Source organism: Poecilia mexicana, unplaced genomic scaffold, assembly GCF_051168715.1.
Source record: "Poecilia mexicana isolate PSO_F unplaced genomic scaffold, ASM5116871v1 scaffold_12, whole genome shotgun sequence".
NCBI lineage: Eukaryota > Metazoa > Chordata > Actinopteri > Cyprinodontiformes > Poeciliidae > Poecilia > Poecilia mexicana.
In genome coordinates, this window is record NW_028263381.1 from 16,057,465 (window position 1) to 16,080,909 (window position 23,445).

Sequence of the window (23,445 nt, forward strand, 5' to 3'; positions counted from 1 at the left end):
TAGTCAGGGGCAGAATAAATCTACCATGTTTGTCTTGTCCTCACTACTAGATATATTTCAAACACCCGCTGCTTGGTGAAGAGTTGTCTCATAAGAACAAATTAATTCAACTTCAACAGTTAAAAAAAAAAAAAAAAAAAAAAAAAAAACCCGCTAAATTGGGCGATTTATTTCACTCTGCGTCATGAGATAAACTAATTAGGACGTCATGCATAGTAAACGGGTTCCTCCACGTCATGGCGCTGCTACATCTAATCTCCAGTAAACTGATACCTTCAGGTGCTGTGGGAAAGTGTTGCTCATACTTGATGTGCCTCGAGTGAAATTAAAATGAAACGTGGAAATTTAAGTCACGTTTTTTGGGTAATAAAGTAGTCGGTTCTCCAGCACAAGTTTTTTTTTTTTATTGTTCTTTTCATTTGAATTATTTAAAAGATTGTATAAGAAATCCAAGAGATTTTTATAATAGGTATTGTTTTACTTTTAGTAACTGAGCTCTAGCTGTGCTAATAAAGGGTAAAATCCTAAAATATTCACTCTTCTGTCTTTTATTTACTTAGGGGACACTAGTTTAACAATATTGTGTTAAAAACAACAAACATGATTTTTTTCACACACAAACTTTTCACAATCAAAAGTCAACTAATTGTGAATACTAATGTTTGTTTGTTTTTTTTGTCAGAAAATGTTGCCATCTTTCTGCCGATTTCTATTGTTTGTTTGTTGTTGTTTTTTTCTTTCTTTGGTCACATTGTTCAGATCACTCCAAAAATTGCTAGAGTAAATACAAAATGTGCATTATAGTGATGATTTAAAGTGGAAGGACCATTTACAAAAAGTCTTCGTTTTCCCTTTAAGTGGTTATATTACTCATTTGCATTGGGCAATAGTAGACATTTCCCTGTGCTTATTTAAAGAAGTACATTGCCATTTTAGGAATCTGGTCTGCATTCAACCAGCACTAGCTGTAGTTCAAATCTAAAATCCTCAGAGTGGTGTCCAAAGTCAGTCTTCAAGGGCCAGTGTCCTCTGTGGTTTGGATGCTTCCCTATTTAATCACACCTAAGCCAAATGATAGTTCATTATCAGGTCCCTGCAGAACTTAATTGCAAACTGAGGAGGATTTAAGGGACTGAATCAGCTGTGTTGGAGCAGGGACTCATCTAAAACGTGCAGGGCATGTATGCTTGAGGACTGGAGTTGTTTTACAAACATTTTACTTCTGATTTGAAGCAATGTTAATGTTAAGCAAGAATCTGATACAGAAACTGGAAAGGAAGCTAAAGATTAGAGTAATGGTAAAGAGGCCTTCCAACCTCAAGGAGGAAACATGAATGCCGAAGGAAATATGTAAAAGCAGGGTTTCACTGCACTAATGCCAATAAAGATTTTTTTCATTTATTACTGAGAATGTTTTATATAATTTCCAACAGACTATCTCATTTTCTTTCAGAAACAAGCCTCTTGTTGAATAAAATAATTAATAAAGTAAATCTGCCATGGTTATGAATATTTTTAGGATTGACTCTCCAACTTCAACACATAGCAACCTGTTTGAAAAATAATTGTTAAAAGTTAATTTTGACATCAGACATTATCACTAGGCCTCTCAAATTCTTTATACAGATCAACCAACACACATTCACTCATCTAAATCAACTCTATGAGTTTCTCCTTTTGAACTGTACCCAAACAGACTCAATTTCTAATTTACTGAGTCGGAAAGAGTCGTGTTGGACTTTACGAGGGAACCCTGAAGGTACCATATCAAACACTTGGCCACCCCTTCCTCCTCCGCCTCCTCCTCCGCCTGAAGCTCCACTATCTTTAGCCCTGCCGCGGATTACGCTGCGCAGTGAGTGTGGGATCAGTCGGTCGGCATCCCCTCCGCTCGGTTTACCGCTGCTGTCTGTAACATCGCGCTTTGCTCCGTTCCTGCGCCACTGAAACCATAAAGCAGAAACAGAAACAGAAATAAAGTGATGGGGGAATGACAACAACATTCGTCGGTCCTCCGTCAAGCAGAAGACCCCCAGGATGCTGCTGTTTTCCAGTCCGCGGTGCGGCCACCAGCACCGGGCCTCGATGCCGCTGCTGCTCGCCGCCGCGCTGCCGCTGCTTATGCTGCTATGTTACGTCCCCGTGAGCGCCAGCCTCCCAGGTAAATGCTCACATTTATTAAACCTAAAGCTGGGCAGGAATTGCCCAAAAGAAACAAAGGGTTGCCAGGTCACCTGTTTCCAGTACTGCTGCTAATAGTTTAAAAGAACCCACGGGCCTTTTTGTAATATTTAATTAACGCTTGTTGTTTATTATGTGATGTTTGTGTGAGCAGGTTAAACCGATGGATCTGGAGGAAAGCATGAGGGAAATGAAAATTCCCTTCCTTCTCGGGCAATTTAATCTGTTTCCTTGTAAGCAGTTGTTAATAATAGACTTTTTTTTTTTAATGTAAGGAGGTGAATTTATTAGGTCGGGCCAAGGTAGATGCGAACTTTGCGACTTTTTCACCTGGGTACTGAATCCACATAGGTCAGGTTTACGAATGTACCAGTTGTATGCATACTAAGGCAGAGCATAAAGGATGGAAGTTAGTGATAATTTTACAGTAGGATAATTAGTCCTAAAGTTATTGCTTTTCACCTTTTATACAATTTTTCTTTAAATTAGCTCCACATTTTCAACAAAGGATACAATTCTCTATTTACTATATACTTTTACTTTATTCAGCTTGTGCTTTCATTCTGAGTTAGGGAAAGCTTGTAATAAATTTTGTAGAGAACAATAGGTCATATAGTCAATTTAGTTCAATGTTTTCTCTCTAGCTAATGATGAAACATTAACATGAATGCCAAATTGATAAAAGAATGGAAATTATAATGGAAGGTCAGTGGCGCTGGTATGACTGGTGAGTTTTGCTTTGGGCCATATACCATCTAGAGTAGGCTCTGTAATTGTTATAGGTAATTCTATTAACTATGGAAAACATTAACTAAAATCCAGCAGTGGGATTTTAAAAGCTTACTGAATTAAATCGTTAAGTTCGAGCAATAAGGAAATCTTAAAAGCTCCATCGGTTTATTTATGATTTTGCCCTCCTGAGCTGCATGTGGACAGGTTTGTGAGCCATTGTGAGATTTATTAACCCAATTTACTTCTGGGTACATGTATATCATGTGATAGCCTGGTGTTTGAATAGACAGGGAAGTTAAGCCGCTTCTCAGCTTTTAGAAAACAGAAAAAAAAAAAAAAACGATGGGAAAAGCAGCAGCTGAACCATCCGTCACTTTTAATCTTTAGCCTTTATCAGACACACAAAACCCCCAGACAGTGTCCGCATTAGCGCTGAACATTCGGTGACGTGGCACTGACACAGGCTGTGGTGAATTTATCTCAGGTTTAAGCAGCGGTAATTGTTCACTTTAAACCACTGAAGTCTGAAGGCCATTAATGCGAAATGATGTAAAGGATGAACGGAGAAACTCTGACTCAGAGACCGCAGTGGTTTTTTTAATTTATTAATTTATTGTTTTTACTATGTTGGCCAAGTTTTAATCTTTACCCCTGACTTTTCTAAGCTAAAACCCAAATATTTGGCCACTTTCTTCTTGGATGTTGTGATTTAAATCTATTTATTTGTGAGAATTGTGGCTCTGACTCTAGCAAAAATGTGGATTCTTGAACTCTGTACTGCAAATACTGTGGATTATATTGTCTGTGCTGCAAAATCCTGCTCTGGTTAATGGAATTGATGCAAAAAAAATGCCTGGAAAATTATATATAGATTACAAAATTGCAAATAAAAATCAAAGTCAAAACCTTTGTTGTTCCACCTTTTACTGCAATAACAGCTGGTACTCCTACTGGGCATGTGTCCACCAAAAGGAGACACAGGGAAATTTTTAAATCATGCCACATATATTCTCAACAAAGGTAGCCTGGACTTTGACTAGACCCTTCCGTTGTAGCTCTGACTGAGTGTTTAGGGTCCCTGGTGTCAATCTCTGCCAGTTTTTCAATTCCTTTGCTCTGCTGCCTGTATTTTATATGAATGCTCTTCAAATCGTCTCTGACCAGCTTTCCCACAGCATGGTGCTGCCGCCACCATGTTTTACATGTTTTAGTTTTTTGTTGAATGGTGGATTAAGCAGTGCTCTTTCAGTTTCTGTTTATCTACCACATTGTATTCCCTTAAATGCATTGCAGTTTGTGATTTGAGGTGACGACATGTAAAAAGGTTAAAGGCGTAGGAACACTTTTGCAGGTGCAACGTGATGCAGAATATTGTAATCATCTCTCAAACATGCTCAGAGACTAACAGCTGGAGGATTGCGGGTCTTGTTGTCTTTTTCTTCCTGCAGAGAATATGTTGGGTCTCATCGGCTGTCAGAGGCTTTGATTTGTTTTCAACGTGACAACTGTTGCAGTCGAACGCAGCTTGCTCATAACGGCGAGTGGCAGTGCTGCAGTATGTGGGCTATTGTTCGCATATGTCGTGTGGAAATCACAGGAGCGTTGGAGACGGCGGCGCATTCTCCCACCACTCTACTGTGAAATGGCTGCAGAGGAAAGCTGCGTCAGTCTTGTAGGATCCACAGCTCCGCATAACGTAAACGGGATTAAATTCAATGTGTTTTCCTTCGAAAAGAGAACACGTTTGGGGTCCAGGAAAATCGACTGTAGATGGATTCATGACTCCGCAGCTGATTCAGTAAAACACTGGCGTGTCAAGTGTAAATATGCCATCAAGCTGGTTTCCTAACACTGAGATCTGGAGTTGGAAGTTACCCAAAATCCCCATTTAAGCAATTGCTTGCATAAACTATGTTTAGTAAGCTCTGAAAGTTCCAAATTTATTGAACATTCAGGGTTTCTTGTATTCTGCACAATCATTCTGTAGCTTTTTATTCAAATCTGTTTAGTTTTGCATGTTCTTTGTGACTGAAGTGTTGGAGAAGACCTCCTTCCCTCAATATTCTGACTGAGAACGATCATTGTTGTGCTGCCGAATTTGTTATTCCACAACCCACTTGGAATCAGCGTGTTTATTACTCAGCGAGCCTCGGACTGTGGCCTTTTTTTTTTTCCTCCCTCACCAGGATTAAGCTTTAACCAGTCACATCCTTAAGTGTCACACTCGGCCTCCTCTTTGCATACACAGTGGCTTTTTCCTCTGAGATTTTTCATTCAACCTTTTCTGCCCTGCAGCCAAAGCAGTAATTTACTGTGGGAATTAAGAGCTGGGAAAGGCCAGACGAGAGCACAAGGAGACATTGAAACGCCCGAGAGTATGTAAAAACATTTACATACCTGCACGTTTTTATGCACTTAACACTCGTGCATCCAAGTGTTGGGTTCAGGAATAAAAACAGCAATGCTGGTTATTTTGCTACTTTGATATTTTGTGTCTTTTGTAACCCAACATTTCAAACCCAACGTTTTTGGGTTGTGTTGACTGACCCATATACAGATCAGAACCTCAATCAATGAAGGTTAGATGTAATATTCCCCAAAAGTTAATGCCATTCTTATGAAACCAGTATAGTGACGTATCACTGCTCTGATTTGGATATAGAAAACATTGTAACCGGTGGGTGGGGTGTTTACAGAGTTTTCCCACAGTGTGCGGTTGGTAAATGACATCCTGTGACTGACTACTCTTTTTTTTTTTTTACACTCAAGAAGTCGAGTTTAGGAAAAAAAAAAAGCAAAAATGGTAAAGGATGAGTACTGTCTTAACAGTCCAAATGGTTCAGGTGTGCTGAATTGTTCTTGTCCACATCTCGATAAACTGAAACGCATATTTCATCCCTTTCTCCTAGTGTACGATAGTTAAAGAGGATAAAAATAACAAATTGGAAAGGGTCAAAACGCAAGCGAATGTTAAAAATGGAGGGACAAATTCACGATGGGACATAGTGAAACTTTAAATACTGGTATATAATTGTTTGCAGCACAACTGCTTGTGAAAAGTTTCTCTGGAAGTACAGTAACATTTTTCTGGAATGAGGAACAAATCAGTTTATTGAGAAAAGTACTTAAAGTAGGACTTTTAATTTAATTGTGCAATAATCCGGTCTGAGTAAAGTTTCAGGCTAATTGCACAGTTTGGTTTTGGTTACACCTCCTCTTAACACAGTGATGCCGGACCACGTCAGGATACGGTTTCTCGTAAATATCTTTTGTATGATTAATGTATTTTACATTGAATCTGCCTTTTTAAGGAAGTGAGTCAAAAATTCCAGGCTAAAGATAAAAAAAAAAAGAAAAAAAAAAAAGCACCACATCTGGTTTTAAAACGCCTCTGTTGTACAGCTCCGTACGCTCTTGAGTTTGACATTGACAGCATTTCACAAAGAGCTTCAATACCATTGGTTTCCCGCTTCGGTAATTAAATTACGCAGCAGCCAGAAGGTGCTTGTCAGCAATGTTGAATTGCCTCATTGTCTCTTGTGTTGTTTCAGAAGGAAAGTCTTAAACAATAGAGCTGACAGCCGAGGCTGAAAGGTGGTTCTCAAGCCATCGCCGTCAGATATGTAGCCTATTTTTATTTTTTTTCCCTCTCATTTGTCGGCAAACCGACTCGTTCGTATCCATCTGAAAACTCAGAACCGGGGGGAGCACCCTTGTTTCTATGTCAGCAGGTTTCGGTGTGTCGGTTTGTGCATGTACGGCTACGTGTAGCCCACATCCTTACCAAGAAAGCTGCCGTCATATTTACCCAGTTCTTAAAAAAAAAAAAAAATGAGGAGAACCTCAAGTTAATCAGTAGTGCTCCTGTGTAGATATCGTAGGGATAAAAAGTCAATCCAACAAATGTTCCACAATTGTTAGTATTCTTTATTTATTCAGCTAATGATCCAGCAAGATGATAATTAACCTATCGGTCATGATGAAGAACAAAACAAGATCTAAGATTTATTTTCTACACTATTTTTTTTAAACCCTTTCCACCTTTATTGTTGTGCTGTAAGCTGCTCTGCTTCATTCTCATTAATTCCTCGCGGTGTAATTATTTATATTGCTAATTGGCCGACTTGACAGAGGTTACTGCAAAAGAAACGACACAGTGACAGACAAAGAGAAAAGGCAGACAAAGACTGAAGGCATCCAGTTCCTCGTCATTCTTCCGCGAACTTGCATTCCTTCTCGGTAGCAGATATCTTTAACTCTGTTTTTTTTTCTCACTTCCTTCTCACCTGTACCACTGTCTGCTTGCAGAACTAATGTTGTACTTCCTGTGTCTGCGTGTGTTCATCTGCGCTTTTAACAGGTGCAAAATCATGCCCCACTTTCCGCCGGAACGACACAGGCGTCCATTGCATCACATGGGAAACGACTTCTACACACTTATAAAAAAAACAAACAAAAAAAAAACCGCTGACATAAACGGTTTCCATTCAAATGGCTGTTTAAATTAAGCTTGGGACTTTCCACAATTCTATGAGGGGGAAAAAAATTCATTTGACTCTGCAGCGTTCTTGTACTTTTATTAAAAATCTTTATTGTTGTATGGTTAAATTTAACCCTGTGGAATCTGAAAGTTATTAGATAATTTCCCAGCAGTTATTCAACTGCTTACCAGAAGCAGCTGGTTTGGCAGTGCATACCAATCTGTCCACATGTGTAAATATTTGTTGTACACTGTCATTCCTTGCTGATGTGTGTTACAGTTTATCGCACTAAATGATCCTGATGGCTTTCTTTAACATGGTGGATGTAAACTGGAACTTCGATTAATAATGAAAGTAAAAGATCAAGATCAAAGTTTTTTGGTTTGAATTTTGGATTATTTGAAAGCCTTACGGATTTCTTTACTTTTTGCTTTCTTGTCATTTTCAGATAATCAAATGCATTTTAATGTTGGATAAGAATAAAAATCCAGCATTTAAAGTTACGACTTTATCCATAGGCCCTGAACTTAATAACCGGTTGTGCCACCCTTGATGCCAAAAGCTGCCGCTGCTTGTTTGCAGTTCCTGGCAATGAATCTTTGTTGGGATATTGGTCCTCTATCTCTTTGCAGAATTGTTTTAATCCACCCACATTGGAATGGTCTAGTGGTATAACATCCTGGTTAAAATTAAACCACAGCCTTTCAGTCTGTTTTAAGTCTGGACTTTGATTAGACCACTTCAAAGCCTTTCTTTTCTGTTTATTAATCTATTCAGATGTGGACTTGTGGGTGTGCTTAGAATTATTGTCCTGCCGCATTAATCCAGCATACTTCAGTTTAAGATCAAAAACCGATGGTTGGACATTCATAGTTCCCTTAGCTATCACAAAGCACCCTCAGATCATCAAACTACCTGAGACTAGATAAAAGCCTAACTCTTTTTTTTGATAAATCAGGAGTTAAATCAAATGTATAACTTAATCTTAGTTGGCATCAAATATACACTCTTGGTTCATTTTGGCTGATATGACATTTTACAGTGTTCAAGTTTAGCAAAACTGATATTTGGGTGACCGGACAGAATGATCGCCATCACCCGTTCTTGTCTACTTTATGGAAACGGTGCCATTTTGACAATAAGTCTCAAACTGCTGGATTGGCAAAGCTGTTGAATTCAGCACATTTAGTTGAGATGTACAATACAGAATAATCGAGATAAATATATTTATATTTTGAAAAGATGAGCAAGGTGTAACATGTAAGGGGGGGGAAAAAAACAACAAAAAAACAAAACAAAAGGACTGAGCTCAGACCTGTGGGGAACACCACAATGCTGTCTAAGTGATTGATGTGGTAAAGCTATTCATACTGACAAAACAAAGCATTTGTGAGCTTTGATCCCAGTTAACCTAAAAAGAGATAAAGCCCGAGTAGAGTTATTGAAAAGTGGTAATTACTCATATCCACCTTTTTTAAGTAATAATTTTTCTCTATTATACAGTTCTCAAAAAGCAAACTAAGAAAAATATTTATATATGAATTTGCCCTGCATAGTGTATTTGTGTTGACTCTCCTTTTACGTACGACGTGAGAAAGTAAAGCTCTCTCAGGCATTCAGCGGCTGGGTTTGCCCCAGCTGAGGCTAATGAAAGCAAACATTTAGAAACAGGCTGGCCAAACATTTGTTTGGTTTTTTTGTAATTTGAGATTGAAGTAGAAACTCCAAAAGCCAAACACAAACGCGTCCTTTAGAGCCCAAGCGGAGATACACTCAGTGGTTCTATTAAGTGCAGAGAAACCAAGCTGAGCTCTTTAATGTTTCCACTTGATTTTGAGTGCTTGGCTTACATCCTGTCTGCTATCTGAGTCAGGAAATGCAAACAATGGGAATTGAAGAATCTCTGCCTACCAATTTCCTACTTTTCCAGTTAAAAAAAAAAAAAAAAAAAAAAAAAAAGTTCTGACCAAAATCACAAACGCACACGACTGCATGTTGTGACACTTGTTCCACTGTAGTTGCAGAACAGCTTGAAGGAGCACCGAGCTGCAAACATGCTTTCATATATGTGTTGGTCTGAGAGCGTAGGTGTTTATAAGGCTTTGTGAGAATGTATGCCACTGTTTTGCTCTCAGTTTTTCTTTTTCCTGGCTGAGTTTCTGCTGAGCTCAAACCCTGGCAACAGCAGCGGCAGATGGTTAGTAAAGTTTTTTTTTTTTTTCTCCACTTAATTCCAAGGACCAATTTCTGAGTTCCTCTGTTGCATAATGTGCCCTCACTCCTCCTGACTAAACTGAGGCCGAACGTTCTGATATGCTTTAGGGATTTATTTTATACTATGTTGCATGTTTTTGTTTTTTGTCTGGGACTTTGTAATTTCCTGTGCTGAAAAATAAAGATCTGTGCCTGTTTGTTTGTTGAAAGTAAAGAGCTCCCTACCCGTTTCTATGCTGCTTCTAAATCTCAGATATTGGTTGTACTGCACCCGAGCGTCACCCTTGTTTTTTTTGTTTGTTTTTTTTTTTACTCTGTCGCCAAATCTCACAGTTGGAGTGTGTCGGTGTTTCTGATTAAATGCGTGTTGGGAGAATAATTATCTGCTTCCCACATGGATAACGCACAAAGTGCTGACCAAAAGGTGTTGAGATTTTCACTGCATCATAATTTTTAGGAGAGAGCAGATATTTTAAAATTTAGGACAACTGCTTTCGTAACAAAAAAAATCTGATAAAGGACCTTTTCAGATGGGAGACGCGTTGGCGTGATCATGAGTGTGTTAAAGTGACAACAGAGGCAAATACAAAGAGAGGCACGGGGCCAGAACAGTGTTTGCAGTTTCCACGAAGTTGAGGTAAATCATTAAATTCATCATAGAAATTGTTTCTCACATGACATATTGACATGAAATCTTTGTAGATCACCCAGAGACCTGTGTTCTCTCGTACTTTTCTGCCATCAGTTCACCTCAAAGGTTTTCTACAGGATTTAGATCTGAAGAGAGGTAGGTTTAGTATCTAGTGAGCAATTTCTGCATCGATTTGGCCATATTTCTTGGATAGTTTTACTGTATTTGACTCTTCCAACAGAAAGATTTAAATTTAAGACGCCCTGATATTTCAGGAAAAAAACACGATGGAGGCCCTCAGTATCATAGATCTTCTACCGTACTTAACAATAAACGTATGATGCATTTTTCCACGTTTTCATTCTTTACTTCATGTGAAACTTAAATGAAATGGAATGGAAACGGATTAAAGCTCAAAGCTTTTTTTTTTTTTTTTTTTTGGAAACTCTGGGATTTCTTGTTGTCAGGAGTTAATAGTATTATTATTTTTTTAAATCTGTCCCAAAGCAGATTTCTCAAATTGCACAGCTGCAGGTCAACCAAGGACATGGAAACCCAATATCTGCTTTTGTGTTGCTATTTTTAAGTTCCCTCTATTTCTCTTACCAAAATAGGACTGCAGCTGAAAATTGTGTTGAAATCATATTTTAAAATAAAATCAGGGAACTGAGTTTGTTTCCTGATCTTGGCACAGTAAATGATAGCTGTTTATTAGACATCTTAAAACTTAACTTAGACATCTGCTGATAAATGTTCACTTCTAGCCCAGTTTTATCTATTAATCTATGCATTGCTTTCTTAATCTTATGAGAGTATTGATACATTTTCAGTGAGGAAATCAGTGACTTTCTGCCTCTCGTGTGACAATCAGGTTCAGAGCAGGAAATGGTTGCTATGATCTAATGTCCTAAATTTTCCCACAGCTACATTAATGACTAATTCTAACCATAAAACAAGGACGTTTATCTTGCCACCATGTGCAGTGAGGAGGGAGGAAAATGAAAATCTTCAAAGCTCTGTTTGAGAAAGGAAGGATGCGACTGCAGAGGGCAGCTGCAGCCAAATGTCAGGTCCAACACAGGGCTAGAGAATACTGACCTCATCTTCTGTCTCTCCTCCTCATGTCACTGCATGCTGCATCTGTTATGACAGTGTCTACGCCTGCTGTGCTGTTCACCTTTAGCTGGGCCCTCCACACGGCACCGCAGTGCTCATTATCAGCCTCTCTCTGCCCTCTCCTGCCACACACACCTGCTATGACCTTAACACATCCTTGGGTTCCCACCAGCTGTGCGTGTTTGCGCGTGCATCTAAATTAAATTCATTCAGACGGACGGTAATGAGGGCAGGTGATTATCTGAGCCGATAGCGGGAGAACATCGGTCTTTATTTGGGTTTGACCTGATTAAACCGGCTGAAGAGTTGGGCCATGATCACAACACTGTGCAGTGGAGAGATTGTTGGGTTTTTAACTTTTTATTTTTTTTATTATTATTTTCATGTTCTTTCTGGTGAATGTGTTTGGCTGAAACAAAATCCGAGAGGTTTATAATAAAACACGTTGACGCTGCTTGTTAGGAACTGTGACGTCGGCATGCGAACTCTTCAAGGTGAGATGTTTTTGAGTTTAAGATAAAAGACGCCCACAAACGAGAGATGTGACTTGCAGAGTTGAGTCACATCTTCTTCACAGGATTTTTGGCGCCGCGTCATCTCCTGTGCGGTTTCTAAATTGTTTTTTTTTTTTTTTTTTTGTATGTCTCTCTCCCTTAGCTCACAGAAAATGCCCTCATCCGATAGACTGTGCCCGGCTGAGACGCCACCACTGCCACCCACCGTCGTCTGAGTGCGGCTCCTGCCTCTCCCCGTTTCGGGAGGACGGCGAAGGACGCTGTGTGCTGAAGACGCACCATAAAAATGGTATGGACAGAAAACATCAGACACCGTTCACTTGCACACACACTGCATTCAAGTATGTTGTAATAATAATAATAATAGTAATGTAAAAACAATGATGAATATTAATAATTATTCTCATTGCTAATTTTATAATTATTATTATGGTTGTTATAACACTAATGTTCGTTTTCGAATAAGAAAACTATTGATACAATGGTTTTTAACATACTTACAGTCAGATATGTGGAAACAATTTGGAGACATGGCACTTTTTTTTTTCATAACAAAATGTTAATATAATACATATGAAACTTTATGCTCTAACCTGCTGAGAGGATGCAGTAGAACTAGGTGCTTCCCCTTTATAAAGGAAGTGATGCGCGATGCATTTCTCCATTAAATACATTTACTTCAAAGGTTTTCCCACAATTTCCTGTGTGAGGTTACGCTACTGCAATAAAAGCTGAATTCATTTTAAGACTATGTACACACCTTTATCAGTAGAGCAGCAGATGTGGCCAACGATGCATTTATACTAATCAAGTGAGGATGTTTCAGAGTCTCCGTGTCTCCGGTCAAAGAGACGTCAGTATGTATGTGCTGCTCAAGCAGTTTATTGTCCAAATGAAAACCAGTTCTCTATAAAGCCAAGCCATGGCTGCCCTGTGCCTTTTTAAGCATTTAAGCATCTATCAATTCAATTCAGCTGCACTTGCTTCTCTGTTCAGCTGTCATTTCATCTGTGTTTTTGATTGTTTTTTTTTTTTTGCTTTTCCTTCATTTCTCCCATTTATGCTTCTCCCAGCAACAGAGCATTTTCAGCTTTAATCCTGCTCTGCCCCTGCTGTGTTTGCAGCACACACACACACACACACACACACACACACACACACACACACACACACACACACACACATATATGCACCGCCCCCGCACTGGCAGCCTTAATCACTGCAATAACATGTTTCTCTCTCCCTCTCTCTCTTTTGCCCTTCATCTTCATCCCTGAATTTAATATCACTCAATAAAACAGCCAGGCAATGGAAAGAAGTCTCATTTTTCTGATTTCTATAACAGTTTGTGCTGCGTTCAAAGCAAAAACTGAAATGGAGGAGTGGTTTTCCTCAGTATAAACGATATACATTTATGTTATTGGTGGGGGTGTTGAACCTCTGCAGGGTTAATGAATTGGATGGGAATTAGCAGCAGGAGATGATCCAGGAGAAACTTGACTCAACTAATTGCGAAGCATCAGATAAAAAAAAAAAGAAAAGGGGGAAAAAAAATGTTTGGTTGAGCAGGAGAAAAGTTCCTGTCACGCAGAGGATGAAGGGATTTTTTGTGCAGCACTATGAGTTTGTGTGTGGTATGAATCTGGTACATCATGCAGACGTTTAAGCTGCACAGTGGTTACATAAAGTCTTTGGAGACTACCGAACACTCTGATCCGCTCGGGAGAGAGTGACTCTTATTTTCACACTCGCCACTCAGACCCACGAAGTGGCTGTTGTGAACAGATGAAATCCTCGCCGTTTCCTTTAATTGCTCAGATTCGCACAAAATGATGTGTATTTGCTTCGTCAGAGGCATCGCACGCCTTTCGACGCGTCAGAAAACAATAAGGAGCTTCAGGCCAGCTGCTGGCGTGGTTTAGTTGGGCAGCTTTACTCGCCGCCTGAAAAATGTCACATAACGAATAAATCACAAAATTGAAACTTTGTTGCTTAGTGTGTGTAGCGGTGGGTGGTGGTAATTAAAGAGCTGCGTTTCTGACCCAGGATGTTGCCGTCATCATTTTAGTTGCGCTCCACCCAGATTTAAAGTTTGTTTCGCAGCTTATCGGGCCGCTTTCAGCGAGTTTTATTGTTTGTAACTTCTGTCGTCATTCTGCTCTAAATTTCTCAGAATTGGAAAGAATTTGCAGAACTGTTTATTTCTGATTCACGGACCGTTTCATTTAACATTATTCAGAATTTTTTTTTTTTATCCAGCACCAGTTGACAACAACGCCTGCTTTACAAGCGGGCAAAAACGGCTCCAATTCAATGCGCTCAAGTATCGACCTTGAGCGCATTTATTCCTACACAGATATAAACACTTCTATTTTCTGAATTAGGCTGCACAAAAGGCCTTTTTCTTGACACTAAACTGAAGTAAATAATTTTCTGTTCTAGTTTAGATCAGTTCTACTTTTCCTGAAAAGCCAAAAAGTTCTGTTTTGTTCGTGTTTTGGGATTGTGTCCTTTGACAAGATAAACAAATGGGGTGAAAATTAATTTTTTTTGGTCCGTCAGTGGCAGGGTGGGAGGCATGGATTACCAGGATAGATACACTCATGCTGTACTACAATAAATGCACCAAATACTCAGAGTTCACAACAAAAAAATGTCATATTATTATTATTAAGTGTAATCAGCTGATGGGTGTAGAGCATCCACGGTAAGGGAACAGGTAGGCAGAACTGCCTGTGTTTGTCATGGAGGCGTTCACTGCCATTAGTAAACAGATAATATGCCTCAAAGCCATGTCTTCTGGTGAAAAGCACAAACAGAGCGACAGAAGAGCCATTCTTTAAAAGCAGCTGTGTTGCGTACATGGTGAAGGCAGGGCGTGAACAAAGTGGTTTCTGCTCTTTTACACAGTAGCTTTTGTGTCCTTTCTAGCTTTTATCTCCATCATCCAGTTTGTTTCCCCCTTTCATCATCTTATCTGTCAGCGTCTGGCAACTGTTGGACTAACGGGCAATTGCCGCAAACGTCCAGCTGCAGTTTGGCAGCAGAAGGTCTGAAAAAAAATAAAAAATACATAAACGAAAAGTCCTTGTACAATTTTACCGTACTAAAGATATTAAAGCCGTCGTTTAATCCTGTCTAATGATTTGATTCCAATGATTTCAGCTTGAAAAGACTCTTATTTTGCATAGTTATTGGTCCGATATTTTATTATTTTCACTAATCTACTAATTAAATCTGAGCTTCTTTATTCTAAATTTAACATTGATCATCACATGTGATCAGTTTGAACTTTTTCATTTACACTTTGGCACAGTTGGGAATTACAGCTGCTGACATTTTTAGCAGGTGTTTTATAAAAAGGAAGGTGCCAAGTGTATTTCATTAGTGCCTGCTAAAGACGATTATCTCCTTGCTTAAATTAACAAAGTGAATGAAAATTACAAAATTTTAATGGTTATTAACATTTGACAATATTTATACAGGTGTTTTGCTTGTTTTGGGGTTTTAAACGTTATTTCGGTGATATGGGTGTGCATTTTTCATTTCATTTAGTTTGTCTAGCATTCCTTAGTCTTTTTGTAGATACGACTGACATTAAGATTTGGAATCGATAAAGATTAATACAGTGTGGGGAAAATTTGATTTGAAGTGCGAAAAAAATCAAAATCACCTATTCAAGTTCTGGATAGACGAATGGATCAGGCTGAATATGTAATTTTTGACATTAAACCTCCGTAGGAACCCTTGGTTTTTCTACCAAGGTGTATTATTTGTGCAAAGCGGAAGTTGAAAGGCAGGTGAGGCTGTTTGCAGTCATTCAGAGCTGTGCACTCAGCTGTGACTACCTTTATTCGGCTTGTGGGACACTAACTCGGATATACGGCGCTCTGTCCAGCCAAGAAGGAAATTTCATTATATACTTCTCCGCTCTTTTGTTCTGATACCAAAACACATTAAGTTGCAATTGCATATCTGCTTTCTTTTAACTCAGTGGTTTGTAGAGATTTTCTATAGACTCACTGGACAACAGAGGTGCATGTAAAAAAATTTAGCATAGGAAATTTTATTTCAGTAAGTCAGTTCAAAAATGTAACTCGTATAGATAGACATATAAGGTATATTTATCAACCTGAAGAGAAATAACCAACTGAAATATGTAATGGCATGTGAAATAAATCTTTATAGTTTTTGAATATTATTGATTACTCTAAATCAAATTTAAATATCAATTAGTATCTTATACCTCTAGTTGGATCATCAAATGGACCTTAAAAGTTAAAAATAAAAAAAAATCTCCATGTTGATTGTTGTTCTCTGATTGCCCGCCAGGTGGCAGCAGAACATTATTGCGGTGATTAGCCGGTGACTTTTTCCCCCCCAATTAATAACAATGGGTTCCAATGACTTGTTCCATATTAAGATCAACATTTTAAACCACTATTTATTTATTTATTTAAATTTAGCTCAATATTTGTTTGACTTTCATATGTTTTACAATTTTGGAAAAGGACTATACATGTATAAAGAAATTAAGCTCAATTGATGCCATGGTAACTGAAAGAGGTGCACAGTTTCAGCCTTACTGAACAGAATTAATCAGTGATAAACCAGACCTATTACTGTGTTTTCTTTTTTATTTGAATCAGTATACGTTTCTGTTCAGCTTCGGGGCAAATTATTGCCAAAAACAAATTTTAAATCAGCCATTATGGTTGGACGATTTTGTTTGAAATATTAATGTTAGAATTGCAGATGCACCCATCTAATCTGCCATAAAACAGAAGACTTTTTTTAAGCTCATGAACATATCGCCCTATAACATCTGGATAGTTTTTGGAGCTCCTTAGTTTTCTCCACTCGCTATCAAATAACCTCTAGCACATTTCTTCATTGTTTTTGTTTTATTGTCCTTTGGGAAAAAATACAGTTTGGTCAAAATCATAAATTGGTTTGGGCCAGAAAAGCTAGATCAATGCACAATATGATCACACGAGGGTTTATTGTGGTTGATTGCAAGTTGAAAATCTTGACGCTTCTTTAACAGAAAGAAGTGAAAAGGTAGTGCATGTGTGTATGGTTTTTTGGTGGAGCAGGAAATGTGAGTGGTTTTTAAGTGGGAAAAGACAACAGTGTGCATGTGTGTGACACACAATCCCTGTTGAGATGTTTAGTGTTTGTTTGCTTCCCAAGAGGGTATGGGTCATTATCAGGCCGGTGACAAAACTCTCCTTCTACAGGGAGAGGTGTGTATGCTTACACCCAGCCAGTCCTTTTATAGGTGACTGCTCTGCAAAGCTCATTTTTTCTGAGCAACATTCAAAACGTCAACAACAAATGCGTCCTCTCTGCGTCGCCTCTTCATATTCGGACCTGTATGCAGCCAGCGCACAGGCACAGTTGGCGCGCTCAGCCACCTGCAAAGTGCAGATGGCACATCTCGCCTCCACAGACACCTGCCATGCAGTGCAGTAAATGGCCATTAGTGGAGGGGGGCGGGGGGCGGAAAAAAACAAAGCAGTCAGTGAAAGTGCTGCTATGTCATATCATACACATTAACTGAGCCAGATGGCCAGCCTTCTGGAGTGAAAGTGACACTGTAATCGCCACCATAATTTAGGTGGACACTTATTTTGAAAGAGTCACTGGTCACCACTCGGTTATCTTATATTTTTTTTATTTGATGATTATAATCAACAAAAGAGCGAAAAGACAGGACGCTTTTATTTTAAAATCCACTTTAAGTTTACGTGTTTCCCCGTCGTCTTTGTCGCCTTGCGTGTAATAATAAATACACGTGAGGCTTTATGGAGGGAAATAACTCTTTGATGACCTCCATTACCAGCAGGCTTTGGAGTCTATTGTGCCTGCAACAGGACAGGCCCGGTGAGGCCGAGGTTTGGCTGATTGCTCCGGGGACAACCCCCGCCCCCTGCGGTGCTCCTTCCCCTGGCCACACACACACTGTGGACCCCGGTCGCCCTGGAGCCCGGGGCTGTCCTGCTGGAATGCGGTTCGCTGTCTGGCGCAAAGGGCTGTTAACAACAGTTTAGTATTGTCTGGCCTTTTTTAACCAGCTCCTCAAACAAACAACACACACAGGCACACTCCATGTCTGTCATTGTGCACGTAAGATGCTGGGAGCACCTGTGCATTCATGTACGCATGCTTAAACCCAAATGTGTGTCTTTCCTGAGCGTCTCTTTTATCTAAAGTCACTGCGATAATGTAAAGATGGTCTATATTTTCCATGTCTGTTTAGAAAGTCTTTGCTTTATCTTGTCTAGCTAATAAAGTTATCCTCGTGTTGCTTGTGATATTTTAAGAACCGATGCAATGTTTTTTTTTTTTTGTTTTTTTGTTTTTTAAATGAAGAAATGCTCATTTGGCAAAAATCCAGTAGATGAGTAGATGTCAGTTTACCAAAGTAAAATGGGACAAGGGTTAAACATTTTAAGATAAATGTTTAAAAAAAAAATACTCAAATATGTTAAAAAGTAAAAAAAACAACTAAATTCATAAATAGTTGAATTTTCAGTATCAGTGGCTAAAAACCACTGGTATCAGCAGCTCAAAATGGCCATAAATAAAAGACATGGCTAAATATAATTAGAAATAAATGAATATATGAACAATATTTCGAGATATTTTCTGTTTAGCTGCTTTTTAAAGGCTTAATGAAACAAATTCCTTTCTGTTTTTCCTGTTTTTGCTGTGAGCTTATTTTTGGAGATTGTTTTAACACAAAATGCACTTAAGGGTAGTTTTTATCTTCTAGCTAAACATTAGTTTGTGAGCAAACTGTACTTTTTTTTTTACTTAAATTCTGAAAATGTTCTTATGTATCTTATATGGATCACTGGTGCTGATATAAGACTGATATAAGCTTGGACAAGATATCACAACCTCTTCATTTTTCTGGCTTATTTGAAGTTCTGTACTAATCATTTAGTTATTTTTGTTATACTGATTCCTGGGAGGGAAAGAGCTGTAAATCTGAGAAAATGGCAAAACATTTTCTTTCTTTAGTTCAAATTGTATTTCTAAATTTAAATTAAATACAAAAAAAAAACTTTAACAGCAATTTATTGTTACAGGAAACTAAAGCAAGAGTGAAACAGTTTCCCACTTACAGTGAATGCAGCATAATTCAAAAGCAAATTAGGAAGTAAATAAAGATAAGAAAGGTGGGTTTCCTTCACTGCTGGAAGCCCAGCAGTGCAGGTATGTGGTATTTTTCCACTGGGATTCAAAACTGCTGGAGGGACCTAGGGGCCAAAACCCAAATGTATAAATGAGTTTGAGCCATTTATGAGTTAGTCATGTTACAATTGACCTCAGCGGTCAAAAATATGTTTCCAAAGACGGATATATATATTTATTTTTTTTAATCTCATCATTTCTATCAAATTTAAAGATTTCATATTAAAGCGTTTTAAGTTTGAAGAAGCACGAAAGTTATTTATTTCTAAACATAACTGAAACTTGAAATGTTTTTTGCTGGCTAGGCAAAGTGAGGACCTTCACTGATCTGGACGAAGAAATAGATTTCCTTCACTCCATCATAGAAAAACAGGAAGTGTCGAAAATAAAAACAACAAAACATCAACCGCAAAAAACTGGTAAGAAATCGGCCACAAATTTAGCAAGGTGACATTGATATTATAGTTGCTGAAATTTGTCTAAAAATCTCTGTCTGACCTTCCAGATTCCATTTCCTCCCCGGCGGATCTTGAGGACAGCAGGACAGGGGCATCTGAGCAAAAGTCCCAGAATAAGAACCGACTGTCGGGGGAAATCCCACGTAGCACCACGGCAGCTCCGATCCCCACGGGCGCCGCCGTTCCCAACACGCCAACCCCGCACCCCAGGTTCACCGCAGCTGATGGCCGAGCCGGCCCTTTAGTTGTGCCCCATCCCAAAAATGACACCATCATTGTCAGTGAGTGTTTAACTCTTTTTTTTTTATTATTATTATTTTTTTTTTATTGGCAGATATTGTTGGGAGTTGAATCATACTGATTTCTAATGAAGCAAGAATACCCTTCATACAGTAGATATTAAATCTTAACCAAATGTTAGAACCATAAAAACTGCTAAAGAATTACATTTTTTTAACCACATGAAGAGTATCTCATCTAACTTCTTATCACACTTTTAAATTACATTTTATAAATGCTTAATAAATGATTTTCTTCTTTGTGTTCATTTTTCTGCAGTCATAATCTCGCTGTGTGTTATTGTGGGCACCGTGTGTGTGATCTTGGCTTCTGTCTGTTACGTCAAGTAAGTATAAAGAAAGGCGAAAACGATGCGATGTTTTTGCTGCAGTTGGAAGCAAAGTGTTTGGTTGAATTCCTCGGGAACTATTTGACTCTTTTGAACAGTTTTTTATTCCAGAGCCAAATGATGATAAAGCTTCGCTGATTTTTTTTTTTTTCCTCAGAACTGCGCATTTTTAATTACATGAAACATTTGATTAGTTTCTTGTTATTTTAATTATTTTAAATGACACGTAGGATAACGATAAACATTTGAAAAGCTCTAACCTGACGTATATTGTAAGTTTGTGTACATAAAAGCAGACTGACTTGATTTTACAGAACAACTATTTATCCACAGTCAGTCAAACACAATTAGTTCTTTTGGCCCATTCATTGGGATTGCTGAATTATATTTAACTTCCTTTTTGAGTGGATTAAGTTTAGAAGTCTGCCTTTGAATAGCAACCACATTTATGAGGAAATCTAAAATAAAATTTCTTGTTTTCAGCAGATGGATTTAGGATGTTTAGTGACATCTGCAGGTAGTTGTGCGTACTGCATCCAGAGTTGCTCAAATTCCACAAAATGTTATTCTGAGTTAAATTCTTCCACATAAATACTGTACACTGCCGTCTTTAATGTATTTATTAATCAGACTGAGAGATTATTTTATGTGTACTGACTAAAGACAGCTTTTTAAGCATGGCTGTTCTTTATTTTAGTTCCCACTTTCTCTCAGACTGTACTTAAATGAATGCTTGAAAAAAAAAGTCTTTACACTTAATGCTAACTGAAATACAAACCATAAGGAGTTTAAAATGTATCAAAAAGTCAGACTTTAGAAATCCTCATAATTTGAGGGAAATATGAGAGCCTAAGTTGATCCTAAAGTTGATCATGACTCCCCCTGCAGGCTGCGCACAGAATCGCGTCTTGCTGAGAAGGTGGACTACCCTGCTTTCAGAGCACCGAGCGTTCCTCCAACTCCAGCCAACGGTTCATCTGTAAGTCCCCCCTCAGCTCTGTTTTTTTTTTTTTTTTCTTCACCCTTATTCTGCAAAAACAAGCTGTGCAACACCCCCCACCACACTCTACGCATCCAGATTTCAGTTTCTAACATCATTCTCTCTCTGTTTTGCCCCCATAAGACGCTTGATAAGACGCTGGCTGAAAACGCTCAGATGTATCACTATCAGCACCAGAAACAACAGATGCTGTCGATGGGAAGGTACGTTTCCCGTCTCTGTCTCCGCACAGCCTTTTGTGGAGTTTTTGCCACAACTTAAAATCCCCGTTTCTCCATCAGTCACAAACCCGAACAGAAAGGGCTCGACGCTGAGGCCACGTCGGACGAAGAAGAAGTGGGAGGCGGCTTCACGGTGTACGAGTGTCCTGGACTCGCCCCGGTGAGCACGCACACACACCTGAGCACCTTCAAATCATTTCTGATCGGATGTTTTATTGAAATGCTTTATCGTCTTTCTTCCCAGACTGGAGAGATGGAAGTTAAAAATCCTCTGTTTGATGATTCAACTCCGGATTATCAGGGGATTCCTAAGTGAACACTGAACACACACACAAAAAATTTTCTCTGGATGAAAGCTCCTGTTTTCTCTCTCTGCCTGCATGGAAATCGAGAATGATGTTGTGGAAATGATTGTTTTCTCATCCGCCTTTTTAACACATAGGCCCCCACTATGGCTTTTTAGTGCTACAAATATGTAATGGGTTCCCTGTTAATTTATTCCTGTCAATGTTGTAGAGAAACTCTATCTTTTAATTTAATTTTCGTTGATTTAAGTCGAAGTCAAGCTAGTGTTAGTGTTTTGTTCTGTTTGAGTGTTTGATTCTGAGTTAATGTCTTTATTCTTTATTTTTGCAGCTATTTCCAAAGAATACCATAACAGATGATATATATCTGTGTATATATATCACACATATACATAGGAATATTCTACTACCCTCTCTAATTTTTGTTTTAACAGATTTCATATCGGTTTTCTGTAAAAATGCATCATAAAATGGTCATTGAACTGTAACTGCTGGTGTTGCTCGTGTATTTTCCTGTCCTTATAGGCTGCACATGAAGATTTTGAGATGATAAAGTATAGATATTAAAGTTATATAGGTAAAAATGAAGTACTTAATGCTGTCTTGCATGGTTTGACTGTATTGTTTTAGTCATGGCGAAGCTTCGATGGATCGTTCTGCCTCCATGTGTGTGCGTCACGTCGCTGATGGAGGGGGGAGGAAAGTGACTTTCCGAGCACTTGAATGAAATCTGAGATGAGCTGTACCTCTAGATGTTTTACTGGCAATCATAATGATCCTGTAGTGTCCCTCTTTCCAGTCTTTGGGCTCAAACTATCCACGTGCTGCAAAATGTACATACAAAGAGTGAGATTGTTCACTTTTTATAGATATTTGTACATGCAGACTAAAGATTGAAAATTAAACTTTTTACCACATGTGGAGGAAAAAGTGAGGTTTTCATTTTGTGCTTGCCATAGTTTTCATTTACAGTGTCCCTATGCAGCCTGGAAACGTTTGGAATTTGGTTTCAGTGTTTTCCAGGCCTGGATAAGTGTGGGAAAATATCTTTTATTCTTTTCTTCCTTCCTTTTGTCATCCCATCCTCCTATATTTACATTTTTTCCTTGCTCATCTACATTCTTATACTTTCCTTGTCCTTCCTTCTTTCATTTAATTCTTTTCTTTCTGTTTTTCCTTTCTATTCCTTCCTTATTTTACTCTATATTTAAAAATGAGCACAAAGAACTGAAAACTGTTTACTCTGAAATGTTCGCAAAACATGGAATAACCCTCCATTTAAGCACTTGTAGAAAAACATGGGTAAAAGATGCAACAAATAACACACACACACACACACACACACACACACACACACACACACCATGCTTGAATATATATATATATATATATATATATATATATATTCAAGCATGGTTACTTAAATCATTCAAAATGAAAGTTAGTTTTCAGTTAAAATCCCAGTTTTAATACAAACATGTTAAGTGTACAGTTTGATTTCCTTAAAATGTGTCATTCTAGTTGTTTCCATGATTAGTAGAGATTTGTAAAAAGTATTTTTTTTTTTATTTTGTATAATCTCACAATAATGCCACATTTATTGACACTCCTAATATTCCTATAAAATAATCAAATATGTAAAGCTTTTCTACTTTGAGTGTCTCTTGAGTTTAGAAGAGTTTTTAGAAATTTCTAATTGAAAATCTATTACATTCCGTTTCCCTTTTGAATAAATATATTTCACTCTTGCCAACAGGCTT

General features: G+C 38.3%; 1 protein-coding gene across 1 annotated transcript; it reads left to right on the plus strand.

Annotated features, from left to right (window-relative positions):
* Positions 1-1,819: 1,819 nt before the first annotated feature.
* On the plus strand, positions 1,820-22,615 carry npdc1a (neural proliferation, differentiation and control, 1a). The gene is made up of 9 exons (XM_014987958.2): positions 1,820-2,161; positions 12,013-12,159; positions 19,379-19,492; positions 19,579-19,812; positions 20,090-20,156; positions 21,048-21,138; positions 21,283-21,362; positions 21,441-21,540; positions 21,625-22,615. The coding sequence occupies exons 1-9, from the start codon at positions 2,038-2,040 to the stop codon at positions 21,694-21,696; spliced, it is 1,029 nt and encodes a 342-aa protein (XP_014843444.2). The 5' UTR covers positions 1,820-2,037; the 3' UTR covers positions 21,697-22,615.
* Positions 22,616-23,445: the final 830 nt, after the last annotated feature.

Excerpts from the sequence above, each read along its gene's own strand:
- npdc1a (XM_014987958.2), top strand. The coding sequence starts at position 2,038 with ATGCTGCTGTTTTCCAGTCCGCGGTGCGGCCACCAGCACCGGGCCTCG. Across the intron at positions 19,493-19,578 it reads ACATCAACCGCAAAAAACTG|ATTCCATTTCCTCCCCGGCG; the intron begins GTAAGAAATCGG and ends CTGACCTTCCAG. Across the intron at positions 21,363-21,440 it reads CAGATGCTGTCGATGGGAAG|TCACAAACCCGAACAGAAAG; the intron begins GTACGTTTCCCG and ends TTTCTCCATCAG.